We start from the raw sequence: 26,344 nt of genomic DNA, 5'->3' as shown, positions 1-26,344 counted from the left end.
GGCTTTATCTGCATCCAGAGGCCTGACCTCAGTGGGTTGGGGACTGATCCTGCAGCTCTGCTTCCTCCCAGACAGCCGATGATAATCTGTCCACTCCTCGGGTGGCCTGAGCGAAAGCAGGAGCTGGCTGTCAGATCAAACAAACACTCTCCTCGCTTCCCTCCCCACTTTTCTTGGAAAATAAATCATTTTTTCAGCTTTGTTGCCAAAAATTCACGAGTGGAAAACAGTGGTTAAACCGGGGGGCCTGGTGGAGCTGCAGGTTTGGTAATCACACAATCTGTAAGTGGCATTGGCTTGTTTTTCTTGATCTCTTGGAGGAGTTGAGCACATCTTTTATTTTTATTTTTTTGGCCGCCAGTGCACTTGCTATATTTGCAATCCCAAAGGCAGGATTTTATGGGATTGCATCTACGGATGTCCACACTTGGCCTCAAAATGATTGGCTATGGCTCTGTTTATTTAATACCGGACTAGGCAGGCTTTTCATGTATAATTATGCCCATTAGATCAAACTAAATCCCAAACTGGCACTGCAGAACGAAAGATGGGTCCAGCCTTCACTAATTGAGACAGATTTGTAGATTTGCTCTGTTTGTTGGAATTAAATTTGGTGTCTGTTTGGGCATGTTCACCCACAGGAAAAGGTCTCAGCGAGTGAGCACTCCATCCAATGTTAAACCATTAGTGTTGCTTGGTTTTTAAGCAATTATATCTCATAAAATGAGTAAATAAAATAAAAAAGTTTGCTCAGTTGTGATGGAAATGTACATAGTTGAATGAACATTTTGGCTGAGCACTTTCAGGCATCTAAATCTCTGCTCACTTCTCCAAATCATTCAGTAATTCAAGTATTTCTAGTGTTGGCCTCCTGGCCCATTGACGGCGATTTTACACTCCAGTCAGAGCTTTCTACTGTGGATTAAGAATTAGGACGTCATCTTCACACAGTTGAACAAGTTGTTGCAAGTAAACTTTTTAAACATCGTATCAAGTGAAAATGTCAACAGATACTGAACAAAACAGTAAAATGAGTGAAGTGAAACTAAATAGCATTACAGTCAGATTACCAGGCTACTTCTTGTTGGGTAAAAAGTTACTGGAATCTGCTGATGAAGGTCATGTGCTATGAACGGAAAGGTCCAGATCGGCTATTTTAAAGTCAGATTCTTCGTCCTTTTGTTGTTCGAGCCCTGATTCCATATCTGATGATCTGTGGGCCATTTTTTGTTTGTATATTTTTGGTAAATTTCGCTTAAATCTGTTTTTTTTATATATGTACCGAACAGGACATTTTACTCTTTGGTGGATAAACTATCTACTGTAACAGCCACATTGTTTTCTAAATTACAAACATATTGTTGACACTCCTGTAGTGCAGTTTTGATGATAGTGTAAATTTCACCAATTATTGACAAAAACAATCTCACCACAAGGTCCATTTAGTAGTACTGGAGCTCTCAATCACATCTTCCTGGTGTGTTGTCGAACTTTGTCGAAAGTTCATTATTTCTGAACACTTGGTTGTGTCCAGAAATGACTTCCGATCAGCACTGGGACAAATGGTCGAGTTTATTTTCAATCTCAGTTTTTAAGCCAATATTGAGCCAGTTGAAAGCTACAGAATTTCTAAATGGACCTTGTGGAGAGATTGTTTTGTCAGCCAAGGTCAAAAATGAACTTTGAACTTCACCAATTCTTTCTTTTCCTAGCTTTATCCTTTTTTCCCCTCTCCTGATAATCTAATGGCCAAGTCAGTAATCCTCTTTCTCTTTGATCAGATGTGACCACACAGCTTTGAGGCGGCAGAGTTCAGACAGAGGGAGCAAAGGGCGTTTGGAGGGGACTGATAGAGACAAAGAGAGAATATTCATGGGCCTTTGTACTGTACTGTATGTGTGACGGCGTGTTAAAGCTGCCATGATTATGAGCTCTTGAGGCATATGACCCACACCCCCAAACTCGAAGGCTGGATTTGCATATGTCGTTTCTCTTTTTAGAAGTTCATTCACAGTGTTGTCTCTGTCCTCCCCTTTTAAAAGTTTGATATATGTCGTTCTTTCCGTTCTCTCGTCTCTCAGTTGAGCCGGTCGTAGTCCTTGGGCGGCTTCGGTTTTGTGCGTCTCGTGCTGTCAGCGTGTCTGTTGGCCTGTTGATTGAAACACGCCCGGAGTCTGACTCTGCTGCCTGACTGACGACACACGATGCCAAGCGGCTGATTTATGACCTCTGTAGCACACCGACGCTCCTGCTGTGAAACTGCTCTCCCATCTGCTTGCATTTGAAGAGCACTACAGTTTTGTTTTTTTTTGCACAGGGGAGTTGGTGTATTTCGTTCGACATTGACCCTGTAAAACTGGATTCTTTTCCCCCTGATGCCGGAGGCTGTGCGGCTCTCACTTGCTGAGTTTGCATTGTGCTCTTCATTGACTGTGCTCTGGATCCTCGTTGCCTCCCATTGACTGCGTCTTTGTCTGGTCCTTTTACGACTATCTCATCGGATGTCACTGGCATTGATTAACTCCGCGGGCCTCATCAGAGCTTGTTATCCTGTCAATTTGCCCACCAACTGCTCAAGTCATTAACATTTAGGTTACTGTGCACAATGCTACACCAGGTGTTACTGTAGCATCGTTTTACTCACCAGAGTCCATCCACACCTGTGCTGCTGTCAGAGAACAGTGTGATGTGTAAATGTGATGGAAAGATGCAGCGAAACCAAAACACTTTCAAGTCTGTTATTTCTTTGGCAGCTGTGAGAGATTATTTCAGTATTTAAGTCAGCACAAGCCAAGATTGAAATTATGTAAAAAGGCTACTTCTTACAAATAATACACACAACTTTGTAACATCGACTGCAGACAAATATCAATGCAGTATCCATTACGTCGCCTTTAGACCTCAGTAAGGACTTTTTGAAGTTTACACTCAACACCATTTTGTCAGCCGCTTCAGGCAGAAGTTCAAAATTTGGCTGAACTAAAGCTGAGCAAGTGGCAACCACCAGTGCTGAGGGTGATAGACGGAGACAGCTGTCAGTAAAGCCGACACGACACCAAACGTAACCCTCTTTAAGCATTAATGTGTTCTTCATGGAACCATGGTTGTCAAAAACAGCACCTAGACACTCATCAGAAGAGAGGAAATTAGTAAATGAAGCTCATTGTGTAGATAATTCATTGACCTTGTATTTTCTAGAATACGAGATATGAGTTTGAAGGCTTAAAATCAATTGATTCCAGAGCAATATTCACAATAATATACATTTAGTATGTTATTCAAGTTTAGCAATGTAATATTCTATCATGAATCTGAGAGCAACATACTAAAGTTTTGCATTTTAGTATGCTATTCTAGCGTTAAAGCCACATGCTAAAGTTCAGTATGTTATTTTGCTACTTAAGTATTAATCTAAAAGCAACTTACTTAAGTTAACATTTTCTTAAGCTTTCTAGAATTCATGTAAAAGTAATATGCTAAAGTTTAGCATATCACTTTTAGCATAAGGAGTTAAGCGTTTTTTAGGCTAAAAGCTGAACCCAAAAGAACTTTTGTCATTTATCCTATAATGAACTGAAGTACTGGTTCCACTAAGAATTATTTTATAGATTAACCTGTTGAATTATTTATCAGTTAATGGATTAAATCAGGTTTGTGACGTCTTCAAATGTCTTTTGTCTGGTCCAAAAACCGCAAACAGCAAAAAGAAGTGAAACCTCTCATTAGAAAAGCTGGAACCTGAGAATTGATTACCCAAAAATGTACTTAGATGTTAAATTAATTATCCAAATTCTTGCCAACGACTACCTGATGGATCATTTTATCAATAGTTGTCTTTAACTGCGTCCTTTAACTCCCTTAAGCTTGGTGCAGATTCCTTGACTGATCAGATTTGTGAACCTTTCAGCTCTTCCTCAGTGGCTGTAACACTCAGATGTGGTGATTCCCGTTTGGTCTTTTAATGAGCTTCCTCTGACAGCTCCAGTAATGAATTCATCTGACACAATGGCTTCATGTCACAGCGTGTAAAGAGGAAACTACTGGTTTAAAAACTGAAGGAAATCTATTTGCATAATATCAACATGATTCCTTACCCCAGCGGACAGGAAGGACAGTATGTCCTTTGTCTGTACTAAGGTTTAGATGTTTCTTTAATGTCGGCTGTGTGTTGTTGACCACTACCATAACAGCTCTCTGTCAGCTGAAGGTCTGACGGCTTTGTGGAAACCAATTGCTTTTTGTTTGTTTTTTTTACCTGCGGCTTTTCGATCGGCCCCGTCCAGCGGCAGAATCGGCTCAGAAAGGGAGTATTGTGAAGCTGAACCAATTTCATTAGAGGTAGCTTGAAAGAATGAGCGGAAGGCCGTCGGGGATCTTTGCTTGAACACAGGTAGGCTGTCACATGTTTGGCCTCAGGAGACTCTGCTGAAGGTCAGGCGTGTCCGCTGTGTATAGTATGTACGTCTGTGTGTTTTTATGTTTGCCATTTGTCTTTTTCCTTCTCGTTCTCTCCGCTGCAGGGCTCTTGTATCTCGCAACATGTGAGTGAATGTGAGCGGAGGTTCAAAGAGGGAGACGAGAGAGTAGTGTTGGAGATGGAGAGGGAGGTAATCACAGGTTTGTCAGTGATGGTGTGTGTTTGATGTCTGTGCAGGTCGGAGGGCACCGTTGTTCAGCTGATGTGGAGGTAGAGACGATCACATGAGGCTCTCCAGGTCTGTTCTTTATTTCTTTTTTTTCCACCCACGGTCCTGCTCACACTAAACCTATAACATTGTTGTTTGTGTAAACCTCTTCCTCCGGTCGACTGCAGTCTGACATTGTGCTAATATTGGCTGTTAATCAGTCGACTCACAAGCTGTAGTGTCGATTTTAACAAAATATGTCGATATAAAAGTTGTTATTCCAGTAAGTCGAGCTACGACAACCCGCACGGCTGTGTTGACCTTATCCAAGCTTGTCGGGGTTTGCCGTTTTTCTGGCTCTGGCACAGGTTAGATGACGCCAACATCTTTCAAATCTCCGATCAGCTCAATTTTTTTCTCCACTTGTCCTGATGTTGTGAATGAGCACAACACCGGATCTATTTGAGTCTTTTGAAAGGTCTGTGATTGAAGCAGTAAGCAGGATTCAGACTCTGAAAAGAACAGCTGCTGTTTAGCTTCTTAAATGTTGTTCTTGTGACATTTTATTGTAGTTATTTTGGGGTTTAGTCTGTAAATGTCCATCACAAACTCGGAGAACTAAAGGAGACGTCTTCAAATGTTTTCAAAAACAAAGAAGTTACAATCATATACAACAGAGAAAAGCAGCAAATCTGTGGAACCAGAAAATGTTATCAACTAATCAGATAATGAAAGTTGTTTGTCCATGTATGTATGTCCATCGACTGATTGATCGTCTAATTGTTTCAGTGATTAAAACTGACCCTTTAAGACTAGATGATAGCAACATATCTAACTGCACTACATGAGACTAATGCAGAAATACTCAATTGTTTAAACTATTGATTTAATCTATTAAGAGATAATTAGTTGACCTCAACTTTGATAATCGATCATCAGTCGATCATTTGCTCCTTTTCTGTGTTTTATATCATTGTGAATTGGATATTTGGGGGTTTTAGACTGCTGGTTGGACCCATCTTTCATTTTTGTGTATAAACCAAATGATTAATCAATTAAAATCAACATATTAATTGATCAAGAAAACAATGCTGCTGGAGACTTGGTGCAGAGGATGCACAGGATGAAAGCGCAGCCTCAGATGACCTCACAGATCACTCACAGATCAGCGCTCTGATTCCCTGTCAACCTCGGGCTAATGAACAACACCTGACACTGCGACAACTGCACACACACACACACACACACACACACACACACACACTTTAATCCTGACAAATTGCCACCACGGGTACTGTAGAGTCCCTTTTATCTGCCTTGCCTGCCCATCCACCGTTATACAGAAGCTCTCAGATTCATTCTCCAATCTATATCCAACCCAACAGGCCCCATTATCTTAAGTGAGTGTCGATAGGATGCTGAGAGGCGCACTCTTTTTTTCTTCTTCGTATACAAATGAGCTGCGGGAGTCATTTCGGAGCTGCACTGTGTGTGTATGGGTGTTCCGACTTGTAACCCGGCTCGTGGAAGAACTGATGAATAACTGGCCTCGGTAATCTGCTGCAAATATGTATATGCGTGTGTGTGTGTCAGTGCTGCAGGGCTTTGATGTCGGAGCTTCTGTTGTCATCCCTCATGTCGTTACCGGCATCACAGGGTCCCGCTCAGCTGTCAGACGCACCAACGCCACGCTCCCTTTTTAAAGACTGCGAGCTTGCCAGTCAGGGATAAGGCGTGTAGGAATATCAAAGCCTATTTATTTGGCAACATTTGGGGACATTTTCTGGAGAATGACTGGAAGAGAAACTATCGAAGGCTGTCCTTAAAGTGGGAATTAGCAAGCCAAGGTTTCTCCACAGAGAATTGAGCTCAAAGCTGCTTTAGAGTCCCCATACATTAGCGAGGACTGGGCTCTTGTTTCCAAACCACCCTGGTGTTTTCACTTCACTTTCCTCTGGAGAAAGAGCAGAGGCTTTAAGGCTGTGTTGGTGTGTTTTTTGTTTCTGTAGAGACTGAGAGCATATGGTGAGAATAATCACACCTACAGCTCCTTATGTTTGGTCTGAACTTTTTGTGGAAAACTTTTGCATTAAGATTTGGTTGGCTTACACTGCTGATGAGCTCTTTATTGTTAGATTATGAACGAGATTCAGACACTTTTTTATCCAGAGGGACTTCTCCTAAACACACACACCTGGAGCAGCTCAGTCTTTGCCCGAAGACACTCAGAGGAGGAAGAGGATGGGATTCAACCACCAGTCTTTGTAGCGATGGCCAACGTGCTTATCAACTGAACTACGACGCCTACAGACAACTGTTCATTTTAATTCATTTGTGCACATTTCCTTTCTCTCTTTTTTTTTTTGCCTGGATTATTTACACTATGAACAGTTGACAACTGCGGCCTGTTTCACTGAAGTTGCATGAGATAATTTCCGCTCCAGTTTATTTTAAAACCTTTAACAAATTAAAACACACGCTATAACTGCAGCCCATGCATGAGCAATCTTTTTTTATAAAAGTGAGAGTCCTGGACTGGACTGTATGCTGGAATTGTAGCTTTCCTGGGTTCAGATTTGAAGGATTTTGTGGGAATATTATGATTGGTTAATTAGGAGTTATTAGAATTATTAATCCTGAATTTAAAAAAGACTTGATGCTGTGACAACCTAATTTGTGCGGCGGTACTCCATCCAACAGGGTTAGTAGTCCAGATCTGTCACTCTAAAATGTGTTGAATGAACTCAGCAACTGGCAAAAATTCATCATCCCTGCTTAGCCTCAATATGAGCACAGCTAAACATGTCTTTAAAAAAATACACCATAATTCTTCAATATCCCCTCATTTCCCAGCCATAGCTGAACTGAGAATAACTTTTAGCTACAGGTTTGACCGTAATGTTGCATTATTTCTAGTAATTGCAGCAAATCCAGTATTTTTTGCTATTTTTTTAAGCAAAGTGCGACAAATACTCATTCCAGCTTCACAAAAGTGAAGATTTGCTGCTTTTCTCTGTTTGCAGTTACTGTAAATTGAGTATCTTTAGTTTTTTTTCACTGTTGATTAGATAAAACAAACTATTTGAAGGAGTTACTCAGGACTTTCTGACAATGTATAACAATACAGTGGGGCTGGTGGTGTAAATGTGAACTCTACAGGGTTGACAAATGGCACGGACACACCTGATGACTTGCAGATATAAAAGGAAACTGTTCAATCCAAATCTGCCAGATGTAGATTTTTTAGGTAAAACGCCATCCTGCCCTGACATTTTGACAACATTGTGTTTCATAGACGTTCTGGCAACTTGGGTGATGTCAGACGAACATACAATCCTTGTATGATGAGTATTCATACATCAGTTTGAGGGCTGTGAAAATGATGTGAGTTTGGCCTTGAATTACGGGATAAACCGTGGGAAAACTGAAATGCTGGCAGGTATGTTTTATAGACTAAACAATGAATGAATTGAAATAGCCAATATTAGAAACAATGGTTGGCTGCAGCCCTGACCAGTGTCAGATAAAGATTATGGATTGTTGATCATTACGAATAGTTTTGATTGAATATTGTAGCTATTATCAGTTCAAATATATCAGATTCAATTAACAATGAATTGGCCTATATCTCAGCATTTGGTTCACTTCTGTGAAGTAAATTGTCTAATAGAACTATGATCAAGCATCAGGGACATCAAAAACAGTGAATTTGTCTGTATCATTGTTAAAAATGATGAAAAAAAAAAGCATAATACAGACAAAGAATTGTATAAAACAGGAAAAAAATCTGCTCAAAAATCATCTAAATCACTTATTTTACACAAACTTCCTGCAGTTCACTGTTTGGGTTCATTCTACAGTTTTGAATATTATATGAAAATATCCAGAAAATATGTCTCTTAGTCAGTTTAATAAATGATAGAATGATAGGGGAAAAAAAGAGGAAAAAGGTTGGGAACCACTAAAATAATTCACTCTCAAGCAAATATTGTTGGACTGATAAATCCATTCAACTCCTAAAAACAGACGTTAATTCATTCCTTTTCCATCTTGTGCTGATCCTAGCAGAAGTGAGAATGAGTATAGAAATGTAAATTGGCGTGAGGCTCCCCAGCCAGCACCTATATAGTATCAGTATGTGGTCTTTCCTGATGGATTTGTCTCAGTCCGTCAGAGGGAGGACCTGACCCGTGACTCGGCAGCTACACGCCAATCAGTGTATCGACCCATTTGTGTTTTCGCCAGCTGGAGGTGTCCACGCTGTCATCGGTCTCGGTGAAATATTTCTCTCCTTGGCTGAGCATCAAATGCGTCCTCAGCCTCGACGCTGTCTGTCTCACTAAAAGAGATGAACAGGGAGTGAGGGAGAGGGAGAGAGAGAGGGGGGAGGGAGGGTGTGAAAATAGCCGATGGAAGACATCACGGCCATTTCTCAAACTCAGAACTGTAGTAGCAGGTGGCCCGGCAGCCGGCAACCTCACTCCTTGGCTCTGCAATTTACAGCACATACAGAAATGACTCCAAATACTTACTTTACCTTCGTTCTTCCAGGCTTTTATCATCAACGTAGCCAGTTAGCCGTTCATTTTCCCCTTTTTATATAACAGCCTGTTTGAGGGATTTCTTTTAATGTGAACCCCAGTTCTTTCAGGGACACTACAGCTGTTACTTCATGATTTCTGCTATCTATACTGCCGTTTCCACAAGTTTCTCTTGTTTTTAGGATTTCAATTTGTGCTTTAAATAGAGGGATTAAATATGCTTAATTGGTTTGTACTCAAAGGATTTAGGATTATAATAAAAAAAAGGATTTCATTGAAAGTTTTCTGGAAGGAGAGCTAAACTGGCACATTGTGCAACTAAAAGAGACAAGAAGAACCGCTGATTGATATTTATGATGCAGTCTATGGAGCAATGTCATTGATAATTAGGGGTTGTGTAATAATAATACTAATGATTGTCTGAAAACTGAATTCAGGACATTTTGAGATTTGAGCCTTAATAAGGAAATAAGGCTAATAATTAATAATCCATTTGAGCCAGTTTGCTGCTTGGTCTTGATCAGTTTAACTTTAATACTTTTTTACATTTTCTAAAATAAGCTTATTTACTTTCTTTCTGCATGTGTCTGACAAACACATCTTAAATGTCAGTGTCAGTCTTATATACTATGATAATTATTTATAGGTGAGCGATTATGGTTAAAATTCTCTATTATGTACATGTAATTTGATGTTGCAGTGTCGATGGTGGTGTAGATTAAATAACCAAATATGAATGTCTGTGATGAATCCAGCATGTTAAATACCTGAAAAGTCAAGATACTTCATCACAGTGATGAAGAAAACCACATACAAATCCAATATTTTCATAAATTCTACAATAGATTGTCTACTTTAATCTCAAATATCTTCATGTATTGTCTTTTTCCTGACTGAGACATTTTGTATTTTGCCGGCTAAAGAGGTAAAACTAGAGGAGCTGGAAATCAGATTACATTTTTCCATGAGAAGCTGGAGGAAAAACAACTTGTTGTTGTTGATGTTGTTGTTGTTGTTGCTGATGTTGATGCCTAACAGAGAGCCCCTGAGTGAGTGTCAAAGCAGCATGCATTTCCTCTGTGATGAAGATAACCCTACTTGTTCACACACAACCTACCAGGTCATAAGTGATAGTGGAAGTGAATTAATTTCACTGTTTTCGTAACAGACGTACGTGGATGTTGTCGCATTGAAAGAAAAAGTAAAGAAATCAAACATTTGGAAGCATTAGGAGTCAGTATTTTATAGACTTATAGCACCATAAATGAATGTAATTGAATTAAATGGCACTGAAAGACATCTTTTACACCCTCAGATTGAGCCTCCACTGGCCGTATTAATCTGTTGTGTCAGTCCAGTGTGCTCCGATAAAGACTGCTTACATCCTCATTATATGGCTGATCTCAAATTGAAGAGTAAGCAGGCTAATTGTTTGCTCTCTCTGCTGATTCCTGTGTCCCTTTAATGACTGCAGGCAGACTGTTTACACAGTATGGATCACTGAACACACAGACTGTCTGTGATAGAGGACTGACTGTGTCCAGTGCTTATTGTGGCTGTTCCAGTGTGTGCTCCAGTGTGTTCCCCAGAACTTGTTTTAAACGTGATTGTTTGATAGTAAGACTTTGTATTGCCTGGCAGCAGCACGCATCAACCAGCAGCTTTGTTGTGGTATTTGTTATTCAGAAATTTAACTCGCATTTTCAAACTTAATTGCATTAAATGGAAAGTAGCTGTTAAGCATCAGGTTTAATGAGGTTTCGACCGGATCGGAGCTAATAGGAAGAGAGAAAATAATCCACCTTTTTAAATATGACTTATATCAGGGAGGGAATTAAGGCATGAAGGTTGAACTCACTACTGCATAAAAACAGACGCAATCATGTGCCTCTTAGTGGAGAGACGTGTTATAATATTAACATTTAAAGGAATATGATAATGTTTTGCACAAGATTTTTGGCAAAAAAATTCCAGGTATACATCCGTGATGTCTGCAGCTGGGGGCTAGTTTAAGGCTGCAGCTAACGATTATTTTCAGGATTGATTAATCATCCAGTTGCTTCCTTGATTAATCAGTTCATTATTTGGTCAATAAAATGTAAAATATAGTTGGGCTGCCCCCTAATAATCGACTGAATCGTTAGTTTCATTAGTCGGATATCCGCAGAAAAACAAAAACATCAAAATCCCTTCAGGAGCAGCGTCTTGTTGCAACATCAACCTTTTCTCCTGTAGTCTTACTTATGGGTGCACTGTTGTATATCTATATATCTGTATAACTGTACCAGCTGCTGCCACTAGCTAGTTATAGGTCCTATTAGCTGACTGTACCTGGACTGGGAGCTCGAAGGACAGGGGGAGTTTAAACACTACTAGGAGCGGGTGGAGCCGGTGGGGACTACTTGCCAAGGGCGGACCAACAGCGGCCAGCTGATTTACAGCAGCGGAAGGTGAACGTTATTTAATCTGTGTTTTTGCGTGATGTTATACTTAAATTACTATCATAAACGTGCAACAATTAGTCGACTATTGGCTTTATCTAATCTAATCTATGGCTTAAAGCTCATGCTTACATGAAAATATTTAAGACTTTAAATAAAATAAAGTTGTCAGAAAGCGGTAAAAGACACCAAAATAGGCAGTTTATCAAAAAAATTCCCTGAAGGAGGCCTATCCATGGTTTCCCCGGGCTTGTATCTGGTTCTCTTTGTCTTTTAGTTTTCCTCCTGAAAAACACAGACGTGTGTGGGTGAGATTTGCTTTGTGGAGTAAGATGATGTCGCCCCCCTCACTTGTTTGGCTTTGCCCATAATTAACTTGTCAAATCACCAGCGAAAGACATTGAGGCGTTAATGGTGACAAGGTGAAACAGTTTGAGGGCAGCTCTAAAAAAATGTACCGCGCCACCACCTCGTCACTTCTACCACCTCTGGTCCCCCCGCCCCCCGGGAACCTGGGAGCGAGATTTTGACAAAACAGTAGCGATGTGACGACGTCTGTCTCCTAGCAACATGCTAGATCTCCAGTCTGCGGGTTCAAATTGACTGAGAGACTCTTTAAAGTGTTCGCTCGCAGCGTTGCCGTAACTGCGAATGATGTGCAGGTTGAGCAGATGACAGTACGTGTGATGAATGTCTAATCGTCCTGTTTTTGAGCATCTGAAAGTGTCGTTTCTTATTTCTTTTCCCCCCGAACGTTTACCTGCTGAGCTTCTTAGAAACTCAAGCTGGGTCTTTTTATGATTGTGCAGTGGAAATGCTACAAACAAACAGACACTTAAGCAGACATTCGAGCACACCCGGGCCTGCACACAAGCATCCGACCACGCGCACACAACACACACAACACACACACACTCCTGCTGTGCTGCTCGTTGATGTGCGAATGATCTCATACTCAGCTGGAGGAACAGGGGTCGGGGTGCGTTCGCTGCCTGCTGTGTCGCACCGTGCTGGATAGACTCGAGCAGCTGCAAAAAGCTGCACAATGTTAAAACCTGTCTTCTCAGGTACCGCCACGCTCGGGAATGATTGTTATTTACCGCCTCCTATCAGACTTAGAAAGCACAAACCCAGACGCCCACCCAGATTCGGCAGAGCGGACAAACCTCGGAGAAAACACATTTTGCTGCACAAGCTGTTTTCCATAAAAGTCTGTGATTTTCAAAATGTCTTCTTGGAGCCATCTCCTCTGGAGAAACAGAGCCCCGAGGCCTGTCCTTAGCAGTAAATTTTATCACCCTCTCCATGCTGAACTCTTTTATTTAATAAGTGAATCAAAGTGTTTCATTCCACAGCGAGATATACTCCATTTGAAGAAATAAGACCTGCTCTGACAAAATGATTTCTGGCATGAGAGGAAAAAAGCACATTATTGCCTACAGTTAAAGTTATGAGTCATCTAAAGACCACTCTCACTTATGAAATGTTTTCAAGGGAGCCATCTTTGTTTTTGAAATCGGTTAACTTCTCAGGAAACAATCTTTTATTGTGAAAATGGATAGAAAATGTTGACACCGTTGTCCTACAGTTAATAATTTTTAAATAATCTTCATTTACATGGGTTCCGTAAGCAGCGTCGTTCGCTGATTAGCTTAATTAAAACTGTCAGTGTCGTTTGAAGTTTGGGCAGAGCTGCGGTGCTTGCCTTTATCTCAGGTCTCCAGGATCTTTATTTGAATCTGCAGATGGAGATCAGGCCTCCGGCGGCTGAGAATCACGGCATTCACCTCTTTCATCTGCTTCGAAAATTGCACAATTTCTCAGTGTAGAGATGCCTTTCATCAAAGAGTGGAGAGGGCCGGTGATTTGTTTTGCTGATGAGAGTTTTTGGACTCTGCGTGACCTCGCTGAGGGATTGATGGGATAGTGTAGGAGAGACAGCGATATGCCGACAGCCTGTCACTCACATGCATACAGATATGTGAGTTCACACACAAGTAAAAATGTATAGTGCAACTTTAAAGGTGGAAAATAGAGAATACATATTTCCAAACAGAAGTAAAAATATAAATAAGTAAGCGTTGCAGTATATATATAGGGCAGCTTTATAAGGTTAGGATTTTATATTTCATCACTTTATGAATTGGCAAAGAGAATTGAAAATGCCTTCCTACTTCAGTCAACTCCACTCTTTCCTCCAGTTTTCATGACAGAGCGTCAAAACCAATCACAGCTGGCATTATTGTGATTTAAATTTTCATTGGGTTGGTTTCTTAATAATAGATGTGACCGCATTGCATATAAATAAAGGCAAATTCTCAAAGCTTCTATTTATTATTGGATCTGTGTTAGCTTAACCATACTCACTAAACGAGCAGTTCCCAAAATACGGAGCATTACCTCGTTTAAAAGGGTAAAGCCACCCAAATTCTAAAAACATATTTATGTCCTCTTCTGATCTCTAGCCATGCAGAAAAGTCTGGTTTCATCTGCCCAGGATTTTCTGCCTCCACCCCAATAAAATGGAGGTGAATGGAATTCGGTTTATGGTGGTCAGAGCATTGAAAAATACATTTAAACTCTCTTCTAGAAACAATGTTTGGGTTACTCTGGATAATCCACATACTGTGACAGGGTATGTGCAAAAAGGGCCGCACAAACACTGTCACTGTTATTATCCAGCAGCTGGGAAGCTCATCCTTTCATAATGGGCAAGTGTCAATTTTAGCTAAAACCTAAGGAATTAATCATTTTTAAATGGCGTGTGTAATGTGTGTAATCCATCCATTTTCTGCCATGTCCAGGTTGGACCTGCATATAATTTAATTAATTATATCATTAGGGATTATTGTACTGCTGGGAAGTACTGAAAAAAAAGTGGTATAATAATTCAAGGTGATATTGGTCCTACTGGTTTTCCATCATACTTTCATACTTTGTCCGTGAAACAGGTATTAAATTGCATCCTACAGCATGTGGTAATAAATTTAATCTGGCGAACCCTGCAGAAACTCTGTCTAAGTACTTTATATTGAAGAAATAGCCTCTTTTGGATTTTTTATGGATGGCTGTATGGATGGATGAAACTTTTCAATTTTGCTATCAGCACCACAAATGAAATTGCATGCAGCCACAATATACTGATGGACATCTGAACAAATAAAACCCACATTGCTCCAGAGCACTACTAGTGGTCACAAGCACACCAGGCCACCTTTAATTGGATGAAAAAAACAAACAGTAAAGAAGGTTAAAGCATGACAGAGCGAGTCACCTCTCTAACTCAAACCCTGTTGCATTCTGGGGTATTACGATGGATGGATTACTGTGCCTCCTCTTTGATGGATTTCTTCATTTATGGTTGTCGAAAGCTCTAGAAAAGAGTCACTCTTTGATGAATTGACTGGCGATAGTTTAGATCTTCTGCTGTGGAACTCTATTATAGCTGCACAGAAAATACCTCAACATGTCGACAACTGATGAGTTGTAACATTGGGAAGCCCGACCGAGTAAAAAGCTTTAATAACCCTTTAAAAGCTGCTTTATGTAATATGATTGCTTTTGTGCTAATTTTTTTAATCTAGTGTGCTTAAATGTTTTGCACATTGACAGACTGACTTGAGGTTAAAATACATTTTGTGAAAGGCTTTTATATCATATTCAGTCCGTCAGATTACATGAATGTGGGCGATTGTACAATACAGGAAGACAGCTTTTCAGCCCTTTAACTGGGACAGTTATCAATACTGCAGCCAATACAATAACAAATAATTTTGATATCTTACTTTGAGCAATGTGTTTTACTATGAAACCTTTTTTTCGCACTTAACAAAATACGCCGCGGTTGCCGAACCACAAGCAGCTTACTTAAAGACTTTATCTTACCAAACAATAAGTAAACAAGACTATAAATCTGACGCTGCATTCTTGGTCAACTTTTTATAGTATCTGTTTTGGTAAAGGAAATTGCTTTTGTGGGATATTTGTGCTTGAGGACACTCTGACCGGAGAGGTAATTCAATCAGCACTGCCCCTGCTTTCTATTTTCCCTGGTGAATTTGTTGTTAAGTCAGGAAAAGGTCTTCTGTAGTCAAATATTGGCTTTAAAGAATGAAACCAAGTACCTGGAGAGATGTACTGGATGAACACCACTGTCCTCTGCTCGCCTCCTCCGGTTGGGCGGCGTCCCAGCGGTGCAGGAGTTAGAGTCACGCTCGGGCAGGTCTGTGGGGCCGAGCTCATCCAGCAGCCCCAGCCAGCTCTGATGCTCGCTGGCTCCTCAAGCTGGAAATTGCCATAATGTTTCCTGCAGTGGTCGGCTGCACAGGCCTCTATCAGGGGCTCCATCTGTGCCGAGCCCACACACACACACACACAATGCATCACACGTCATAATGGGTGGTGGTGCATGGACAAGTACACTCAAACACAACAATATGCTAAAAAGCACTCAGTTTTATCAGATAACGTACACAACCAATGACAAACGTAAGTGGACACAGAAACATACACCCCTATGTGATAGTTGACAGTCTCATTCCTAAACCATGGGCAGCCTCCGCTCCTCTGGTTTGCACCAGATGTTGGTTTCCCTGTCTGCAGGGATTTGCTCCCATTCAGCTACAAGAGCATTAGTGAGGTCCGACACTGATGTTAGATGATCAGGTCTGGCTCACAGTTGGCATTCCCCTAATCCCAAAGCTGTTAGGTAAGGGTGAGGTCATCTCTCATTGCCCCGTCCACCTCAGGTTATGTTATCTATGTCTACAGCCCATAGCTAACTAAATTATACATGCGTCTAATGTAGCTAAAGCCCTAAATCCTGTTAGCTCCCGAGCTAACCATCCATTAGCAGCTGCTGTGTCCTAGCTGGAAACACAGGGAGGCTACTGGGTCACTAGAAGCACATTCATGGCTGTTTGTAAAAGCTTCTGTGTGGTACCTTTTGTTGTATGCATATTTATAGCACAAAATGTAGAATTTATGTCAATCAGCAACATGACAAAATACCCCTATACATGGGGTTTGAGCAGAAAGTTTTACTCTTTAATTATTAAAAGCTACTATTAGCCAGCTGATTGCTGTGTCAACTGTTTGAAATTCACTCTCACAGGGTTCAGAGCATCCTCTGGACAATCAGGGCTGATGGAGAGGTAACGTCACATTATTAGCAAATGTTACAGGCTATTTTCTATAAATTACTAGCCTACGACGATCGTATGAAGTAAACAAGCTGACTAATTTATCAACCTACTGTGTTGTTTTTAATCAGGGTCTAATCAGGAGAGCATACCTGCAAATTTGGATGGATCTTTATTTGAAAATATGACTGAAAATATGATGGTTAACATAATTCAGATGAATTTAAATTGGTTACAGTTGTCACTAGCCTACCTCTATCATTTTCTTGCCTTACTTAGCCTCTAACCCACAACTATATGCATGCAAATCCCTATTTCCCAAAATTTAACTCTACCCGTAACCCTAAAACTGAGACATAATCCTCAAACTGCTCTTTTGCAGAAGTGAGATCAGCACGCAGACACACATTACATACACTGTAACCTTCATCAAGGACAGACTGTTCTCTGTCCTTCTCGCCTGTGCAGTTAACATTAAACGTATATGAAAAATGAGCTGCAGTTTGAGTTAATTGATGAGTTCTGGATTAACACACACACACACACACACACACACACAGGCCGACTTCGAAGTGTAAAAAGCAGTCGGCCACTCAGCAAAGGAGCTGCCGTTGCCCTTTAGTCTCAGCAGCTCCTGCATGACTACTTTAGCTGTTAAATGTGTTCTGGAAGAGATGTTGACTCTCGTCCAACATCTTGATGTGTGGGTGAGGAAACCAGCACACCCACTATATGCAAATACTGCCTCAGCACACTGCCCACATTCAACACAACACATTTGATTTTACATGTTTGTACATTTATGTTGCATTGGCTGAAATACATTAATTAATCGACTGTTCTTTGACCACTGTAGCCTTTTATGTACTGTTGAAATGTTTTCATCACAAATAAAAAACAAGCATATTAAGATCAATTTCATACCTTAGAGTGTATAGTGACAAGCAATTAGCATAAATTCAACGTATGCAACACCTGCATCACGGCACAATGCATAAATCTGTCATTTTAAATGAGCGAATGTCCATTGGAGCGTAATGGAATTCATTAGAAATATGATGCCAGAGTGGCACAAATCGCATGGACAGACTCCAAATGGAGCAGTTTGGTTTAATTGTTCCTGCCATATTTGAAAGTGATAGAAAATGTGTTTGCTCCTGTCAGCATCTCTGATGTTTAATATCTGTTGAAGAAAAAGATAGCTAAAAACGTTAGGGGAATACAGGATGGTATATTGGAGAAGAGTTGAGCGACAGCTTTAATTTTGATGGACTCATATCTGTTTTAAGCTGCACAATAAATACAAAGAAACCGGCGAATATGGGCATCAGTCCAGACATTTTTTACTGCTGCCACAGGGTTTTCAGTCATTTTTATTTGTGTGTCTGTTTGGTGGTTAGTTAGGATATCTCAAATGCTTGCCAACAGATTTAAATGAAATTTAGTTGAGCACGGCAGTGGGCCATAGACCAATTTATTATCACCAGACAGGGGCTGCATCCAAATGTCCAACCTCTGGACTCTGGACCCAGGCTCGTCATTTCTTCAAGGGCACTGGGCTGCAGGGGGATAAAATGCGCAATGAAAAAGAAATTAAAACCTCAATCATTACGTTGATGGATAAAACCAATGCTGGGACCTGTTATCCTGTAATCCATCTCAGAGCAGGTTTCGGTTCTGAACAGAAACCACATTGGTAATAATGATTAAAAAAAAACTAATGTCCTCTACATATTTGCCATTTGGTAGTTCATCATTACTTATATTTTGTCATCCATATTAGTATGAATTATGAATGATCTTCTGGACAAAGTTTGGTTCAGACATCCTTTAGTGTTTTTGCACTAACTTGAAATATGTTTAATATGTCGTTTTCTACTGTTACTGTCATTTTTTATTATAGATAGATAGGTAATAGATAATTTGATGAAACTCAAGGCCCACTTTTTCCACAGCTTTCCACCAGGAGATGCAATTGAAATCTCTCTAAAAACATCTAGTTAGTGGACCTTATTATACAATTATGTTGTTTTTTTCGGTCAAACTACTGTTTCCAATGTCAAGTATACACATTAATGTTTATTTTCCTTGTTTAAATGTAAAATATCAACTGTATTTTACCTCAGGCATAATGCTTAACTAACCAAACTTGGGGGACAGTTCCTAAAACTGTGTTGTGTTTCAGTTTTCATAAAACAAACAACAAAATAATGCCAAATATATAATTTTTTGTATTAAAATTCTGATATTCATGTCAGTCTTAAAAATCCAGTATCAGTCGGGCTCTGACTGAGTTGTTGTAGTTGATATCGCCTCAAAAACCCCCAGTACATTTCAGGTAACCGCTTTGCACCTGCTCAGTGTGAACACATGTCCTTTAATGAACCAGCACACACATGCATTCAACGAACAGTTACATCATCATCATCTTGCTGATATTTTACTGGTTCAACACCTCCGGGTTTGCAGATTAACACGCTTTTTCCTCCATGCTGCACACAGCCCACCTCCCCCCACTGCTTCCAGGTAGTTTATTATATGGAGCTGGCTGGAGGTGTGTGTGTGTGAGTGAGTATATTGTGTATATACAGTTTGTGTGTGCATGTGTGTACTTCTGACTGTGGCGGTTATTTTTAACTTGCTACGACGAGAGCACTTTCTCCTCGGCTGATGTGTGTGTGTGGAGGCCCTGAGGGAATGTGTGTGTTTCTGTTCGGTCCTCTCTGTGTGTGTGTGTTTTCTGTTTGGTTACTCCCAGTGGACCACAGGCATGTTGGGGTGGTGGATGCTGCTGCTCGGTCACTCATCATGCATCATTACTAAATCATACGTCCTTCCCTGCTCCCACGATGACGCCACAAAAACACTATTAAGGTCACGCTTTTACGAAAATAGACCAGATAGAGGCTAAATCAAACCTTAAACTTTACTCTGGATGGTTCCCCTGATTTTTGTCCAGATTTGTCTTCCAGCTGAGAATCTCAGCTCAAACCAGCTTGTTTAGTACAATGTTGTTTAAAGCTGCTCACCGACCTTTTAGGAGGGTATGTTGTTGTGTTTCTATGTAGGTGTGATAGAAAATGGGTCACAAAGTGAGCTTGTATCTGGACAGCCAGGTTGTCCTGGTTACAGCTCAGTTGAACCGATAAATCATATTGTTAAGTTGCAGCTATGGTTGCTGGTCGGGCTCCTCGCTGTTGTTTCATGGCCTCAGAGCGATCTTCTTAAGTTTTTATTTTCCTTAGATTCTGAGAGAAATGGCGCCGTGTGCTTTCATTGTTACCTCACATGATCTCCTCCATCAGAGCGACTACTACTACGACACCAAGGCGGTACTGGAGCAGCAATGACAGAAAAACTGTAGATATCCTCAGACAGCTTAATGATACCAACATAGTTTGGTTAGAGCTGCAAGAAATCAACAAATTAACACACTGATTGACATTTTGACAATTTAGCAACTATCTTGCTATGCAATTAATCCTTTAAGTAATTCAAGTAGGGAAAAAAGTCCAGAAATTCCCAGTTTTAAGCCCTTCAAAAGGTAATATTTGCTGGTTTTCTTAAGTCTCTAGGATATTAAACTTAAAAATACCTGGGTTTTGGTTGGATAAAGATGTCTAAAATTACTTTCCCTGTGTACAAGAGTACCCTGTGGCCAATGTGGCTGTTTTCAAATTCTTTGTATGTATTGTACAGAGTTATTGTAGTCTTCGACATGTAGAAAATTAGTGAAAAGGTAGTTGTGGAAAAGAAAAGGGAAAGAAATTACCCGCTAAAAAGTATGAAGAATTGATGTAAAGTAGAAGAGGAAAAGCTTTTCAGTCAGAAAGGAATAAGGAAGGCAAGAGAGAGAGGGAGAGCGACTGGGTGTATGGGAATATTGAGCCACAAAGCATTTATGTCAGATCAAAGCTAATCCTTATCTTTGGGAAAAGGATTCAGTAATACCCTGGGCTGTCTCGCCCCCTCAAGGGCAGGTTTTCTTTCTGTGCTTCCTGTGCTTGTATTCGTCTCTCCTCACTTCTCCATAAAACTGCCGGGATTTTTCTGCACTTTCCCTCGACTTTGACTCGGTAACGGTGTGGAGAAAGTAGGTCAGTCGGGGAGTCCAGAGCGAGGAGGCAGGAGGAGTGGAGGGGGTCTGGCCTCTGGACCTGGCCAGGGAGGGAGGGTTTTGCCCGCGGGGCTGGTGGCGCTGCTGCTGAGGGCAAAGGAAGGAGACATGATGCTGACGACCACAGATAAGTTGACTTGACTGTAACAGACTAACGAGGACTTCCTATGCTGGAGAGTTTTAGGCTGTGAGAACAACCTGGTTTTCTTAACTGTCTGAGGCAAAAGTGTTTGACCACCTGTCCCATAAAACAGCATTCTCAGGTTACTTCCTGTGGTATCTAACTCGAAACGTGACTTTTCACCTTGATGAGGCATCTTGGTTTGGTTTACAGTGAGATTCAGTTACATGAAACTGGATCAACTCAAAGATTTTTATTCATTAAGCCATGTAGACAGTCAGGTGGGCACTTAATACTGTAAATATTATATAATCTTCCTGGCAAAGCTTTCAAAATGTCAGTCTTTAACTAAACTCAACTCAAGGTTTTGTCACCCATTCTTCTGCTTTGATAGACTGCTGTTAAATTAATTTGAACATGTAATATGTAACAGCATAATCCAATTCTTCTTTCGTTCTTTGTGGTCCTTAAAATAATTTAAACCGTATAAAACTAAGATTCTGCAGTGATGCTTCTGATACCTCAACTCAAAGATAAACCAGTTAGTAATTTGATACCACTGTTTGCCTTTTTCCCAAATTTAAAATCTGTGTACCGCACTGCGTGTGATTTGTAGGCAAGTGTCTGCATTCATTTGCAGATAACTGAGAGGTGCATCCCTAAAAACTAAACACAACCAATAATGGTTTGGAAAGTAGGTCATTCATTTGGAAATAGTCCAGATTAGAAACGCTGTTTCTTAATTCTGAAAGAAAGTTGGCTCACGAATCTGATCAGTATGTCTCCTGGACGCCTCCCAAGCAGGTATTCTGGTCGGGGCAACCTGGAGGAAACCCGAGGGCAGACCCAGAACATGCTGGAGGGATTATGTATCCCATGTGGCCTGGGAATGCCTTAGTATCCCCCCCACTCCTCAGAAAAGCTGGAGGACGTAGCTTTGGACAAGGTCGTCCTGGATACCTTTAGTCTTCTGCATTGACGTCCAAGACCGAGATATTGATACATGGATTGATGAAATGTTTTCAAAAAGGATTCTGGTTTGATAAGCAGAATCTAGGTGGGATTTAAATTCGATAAAAATGCTATCAAATCCTAAACCTTGTCCTGCTGCAGTTATTTACTGCCGCCCAAGGTCGAATGTGATCATTCTCTCTCCTCCAAATGAACCAAACTAAAGGACTCGAGACTGAACAAACTGCTCCAAGCACGCCTTGTGAACACGCTCTTATCTGTCATTGCCACGTTGGTGTCCCCACAGGGCGCTATGAGCAGTTTAATTGCCTGAGATCTTGTTTTTGATAAAGGACTGAGATGTACGGTGTTGCAGGGCAACCAGTGGTCACCTTTTTCCATTTCTATCACCACTTTCCTCTCCAACTCTCCCCCTCCATCTGTCTCACTCCTCACTCTAGCTGTCTACCCACAGTCGTGCCCGGAGGGACACCGGCTCTGTTGAGATGGCAGCGGAGACACAGAGAAAGGAAAAAAAATCTAGTCGTCTTCCGTCCTCAGCAGTTTTCACACATGACAATTTGGGCGAAAAATAAAATAAAAAGTCGGCTGGGCCCTGTTTGGTATTCATTGTTTCCTTGGTGCTATTTTGACAGGGTTTAATCATCTGTAAAAGTAAACTATCACAGCTTCAGCATGGATTAACACAGTAGACGTGATTATGCAAGAGGAGTAGGCGGAGGAAGAAATTGCTTATGGAGTCTGTGGCCTGAAGGAGACAGTTAAAAGAATTAACCATACTTAACACAGATTCTGAGGCAAAGGGTCTCATGAACTTGCTCCTTCTGCAGTCAGCTGGAGGCTGATGTGTATAATGTTTGCTGTACATAATAATGACTCTTTATCATCCATTATGTTATTTGACCATTGCATTCCCTTCATTCAGGGCTGTATCTTTGCTCCCTGCTGAGGGATCACTCGTCTGTAAAGTGCAATTTGTTCCTCTTACTGAATGTTTGGGATGTTTGGCATCATTTACAAGTGTTTAAAGAACCAAACCAAACATGTTGGCAAGTTTTAGCTCTTTAAATACAAATTATGTGTACTTATGTTTGCTGAATATTTATAAAAGCTGAGTGGGGCTGCTGTGTGTAACACTGTACTTCCGAAACATCTGAAACTTATATGGTCCTTTGAGGTGTACTATGCAGGTTAGGAATAGGGTAGAAGATATGGTGTTTGAGGAAAAGGTTCAAGTTACACATGGTACAGTGGTAGTGAGGGTTGTGATTGCAGGGTTGGAGAGAGATAGAGGTGGTTTTAGGGTGATACCAATACATTGCAATCAGAGAAAGTGATACAGTAATTCATATTTGGTGCACATGGGATAAAATTTAACCTGGTGCACCTAATTTCTGGAAACCTGTATTTCTCTCATCATTAACAGAGTGGTCTAGATTTGCTTAGATGGTTTGAGCTTTCTTTTTACGGCTGCTACTTTCCTTACCAATGGTTATACTTGCAGCACAGTTGATTCCTGTATGTGTGATACAGGACTGATTATATGGATCTGTAAAACGTTTTTGCATGTTAACTTGTTCACATCAAAGCTCAATTTCTCAGCAAAATAAGCACCAAGGTACTTAAAGCTCTAACTGTTGCTGCCCTTCATTGTCTCATCAATGCTTTCTCCCCTCTTCTGTTGCAGGATGAACGACCATGTTGCCACCAAGGAGCTGTGACGGCACTGTGGAGCCACTTTCTTAGCTTCACTTGGAGTTGTGCAACCTTTCTACAAGACCTGTTTGACTTACCTTCTCTGAAACAAATACAGTGAATATAATAAGGGAACACCTTGCCATCTTTTAAAAAAAAAAAAATGGAGACTCTTTCCCAAGATTCGATTCTGGAGTGCCAGATCTGCTTCAACTACTACAGCCCCCGCCGGCGGCCCAAACTCCTGGATTGCAGACACACGTGCTGCTCGGTGTGTTTGACCCAGATGCGCAGCAGCCAGAAGGAGATTCGTTGTCCATGGTGCCGTGGCGTCACCAAGCTCCCTCCGGGCCTATCCGTCTCCCAACTCCCAGATGACCCGGACATCATCACTGTCATCGCCATCCCTCACGCCTCTGAGCACACGCCCGTCTTCATCCGCCTCCCCAGCAACGGCTGCTACATGCTGCCACTGCCCGTCGCCAAGGAGCGGGCGCTCGGCCTGCCTGGGGAGCTGGGATGTCGTTTCCTGCCTGGCAGCCAGCAGAAGGGGGTGACGGTGGTGACCGTGCCCGAGCAGCAGCCTCTGGGCCTGGGTATGGCTCTGGAGGGTGTGGGGGTGGGGCTGGAGGGTGTCGAGGGAGAGAGGAGAGTTACTGGCCCGGTGGGAGGTGGTGGGAAGGGCTCCACGTGGTCCGGCGTGTGCACAGTGATCCTGGTGGCATGCGTGCTGCTCTTCCTCCTGGGCATCGTGCTGCACAACATGTCCTGCATCTCCAAACGCTTCACTGTCATCTCCTGCGGCTGAGGGCGAGGGGAGGCTGCTCGGACTGCCGCGGACCCCCCCTGGATTCCCCCTCTAGCCCTGCCTCTCCTCAGGGCGGGACTCTGCTGAGGAGAGGGGACTAAACTCACATCATGGGCATCTAAGGAAAATACAGAGCAACGTAGAGAGAAACCGATGAAGAAGAAGAGAGCGGGGAGGAGATCCACAAAATGTCTGCCATTGTGTCCCATCTTTTTATTTGGGAGACTGAAATTAAAATGGAAATACAGATAAAACCTTGTCCAATAGCAGTCTGCCGGCCCTGAAAATCCTGCCCTTTTCCCGTCCTTCAATTTTCTCCGAAAAGAACGCTTTTGGGAATTACTCCAGAAATGTTTTTGGCCCGCTGATTTCTTTTTGGCCAGCTGATATGTTTTTTGGCGAAGGGCCGATTTGACACTCGCACTCACGGTCGTTGGATTGCCTGTTTAGTCTGTGGTTTGTAGAAGTACATCAGTTATCATAGTGTTGTTTAGCTGAGTGTAGGTTCCAAGTGCGGGTCTCCAGCCGGTGATGCAGTACAAAGAGTTCGGAATTGGCTGCTCTCCGTTCTCTGATGCTGCAGGAATTAACTGTGCAGGATCCACGTCTGGCTCCTTTTTGAATCATTTGGGAAACTTTAAATCAACGCAGGGTTCATTCTCTCTTTTTTTTTTTATTCCTTTCACACAACCTGTTTCCTTTTCAGAATGAACTATTGCTATGGTGGCTCCATGTGGTTAGTGGTTAGGGATTGTTGTCAAAATAACGCCAAAACATGGATTGTATTATGTTCATTCATGCCAGCATATTACAGGTCTAAACTAAAAACACAGCTACTAGTGAGTTGCTTTATTAAGGCTTAAACGTTGGGATTTGTGCTGAAATGATTAGTCAATTAAGAGATTAGTTGGTAAATAAATGATTTATCATTTATGACTTTTATCAAGCAATCAAGTTTTTTCTGTTTTGTATCATTGTAATTGGGTTTTGGACTCTTGGACACCTTGGGCTCTCAGAACTTGGTCACTTTCTCATTGTACTAAATGTTTAATCTTTTCATTGGTAATGGAAATTATCACTAGTTGCTGTCCTATTTCGAATATGGTGGGAAACTTTGTGTAGCCAAGGATGCTAGCTTCCAAAAATGTACAGGCAAGGTGATAAAGAAATTGCTCAAAATACTGTATTTCTACTCAGAATTTGGTGACAGAATAGCCAACGAATAGTTCGACATTTTGGGAAATACGTTAATTTTGCATTCTGTCCGAGAGTTAGATCAATACCTCTCTCATGTCTGTGCGTTAAGTTCTCTCTAGAGCCAGAAGGTGATTAGCTTAGCATAGCATGGATCAGTATAACACTTTAACAGCTCCTCTAAAGCCCACTTTAGAGGAGCTAGAGGAGCACGATAAAACAACAATGTTGTATCGTGTTTGTTTAATCCGTACAAACATGAATGTAATGTCATGCTAAGCGTTTCATGTTATGCGAGTTACAGCTCATAAACCCACAAATTTACATTTAAAAATGTTTTTGTACAGGTTGAACAAACAGGATAAAACATGTTGCAGTAGTTTGTGAGCTCTGGTGGTGTTTTATGAACTTTTAAAGAGAGCAAAGCAAGCTGTTTCCCCAAGCGGTTTTACAGGGACATACTAGATGCTACAAGAGTTAGCTACAATACGTGTATAACTTCCCATAAAACCACAACTTGTACAAACAAGATAATGCATGTATGTAATTTGTGAGTTTAGGAAGTGTTGGTTGACACATTTTTTGACTTTGAAGAGAGCCAGGCTAGCTACCTTCTTCAAGTCTTAATGCTAAGCTAATCTGAGATAATCTGGCTCTAGCTCTGCATATGTATACTGGTATTGATCTCC

The 26,344-nt window shown here is 41.2% G+C and overlaps 1 protein-coding gene across 1 annotated transcript in view; it reads left to right on the top strand.

The window, feature by feature from the left end:
• Positions 1 to 25,144, top strand: part of rnf152 (ring finger protein 152) — a gene marked incomplete at its 5' end in the record, with an annotated part of 45,022 nt that extends 19,878 nt beyond the window's left edge. The window contains 2 exon segments of the mRNA XM_035654429.1: positions 4,655 to 4,715; positions 23,646 to 25,144. Coding sequence (XP_035510322.1) covers positions 23,817 to 24,461 — 645 coding nt within the window. The 3' untranslated portion in view covers positions 24,462 to 25,144.
• Positions 25,145 to 26,344: the final 1,200 nt, after the last annotated feature.

Source organism: Morone saxatilis, unplaced genomic scaffold (assembly GCF_004916995.1).
Source record: "Morone saxatilis isolate NCDOM2014 unplaced genomic scaffold, NCSU_SB_2.0 Contig0, whole genome shotgun sequence".
Lineage (NCBI taxonomy): Eukaryota > Metazoa > Chordata > Actinopteri > Moronidae > Morone > Morone saxatilis.
The sequence above is the reverse complement of the archived record's forward strand: the minus strand, read 5'-3'. Positions and strand labels throughout refer to the sequence as shown.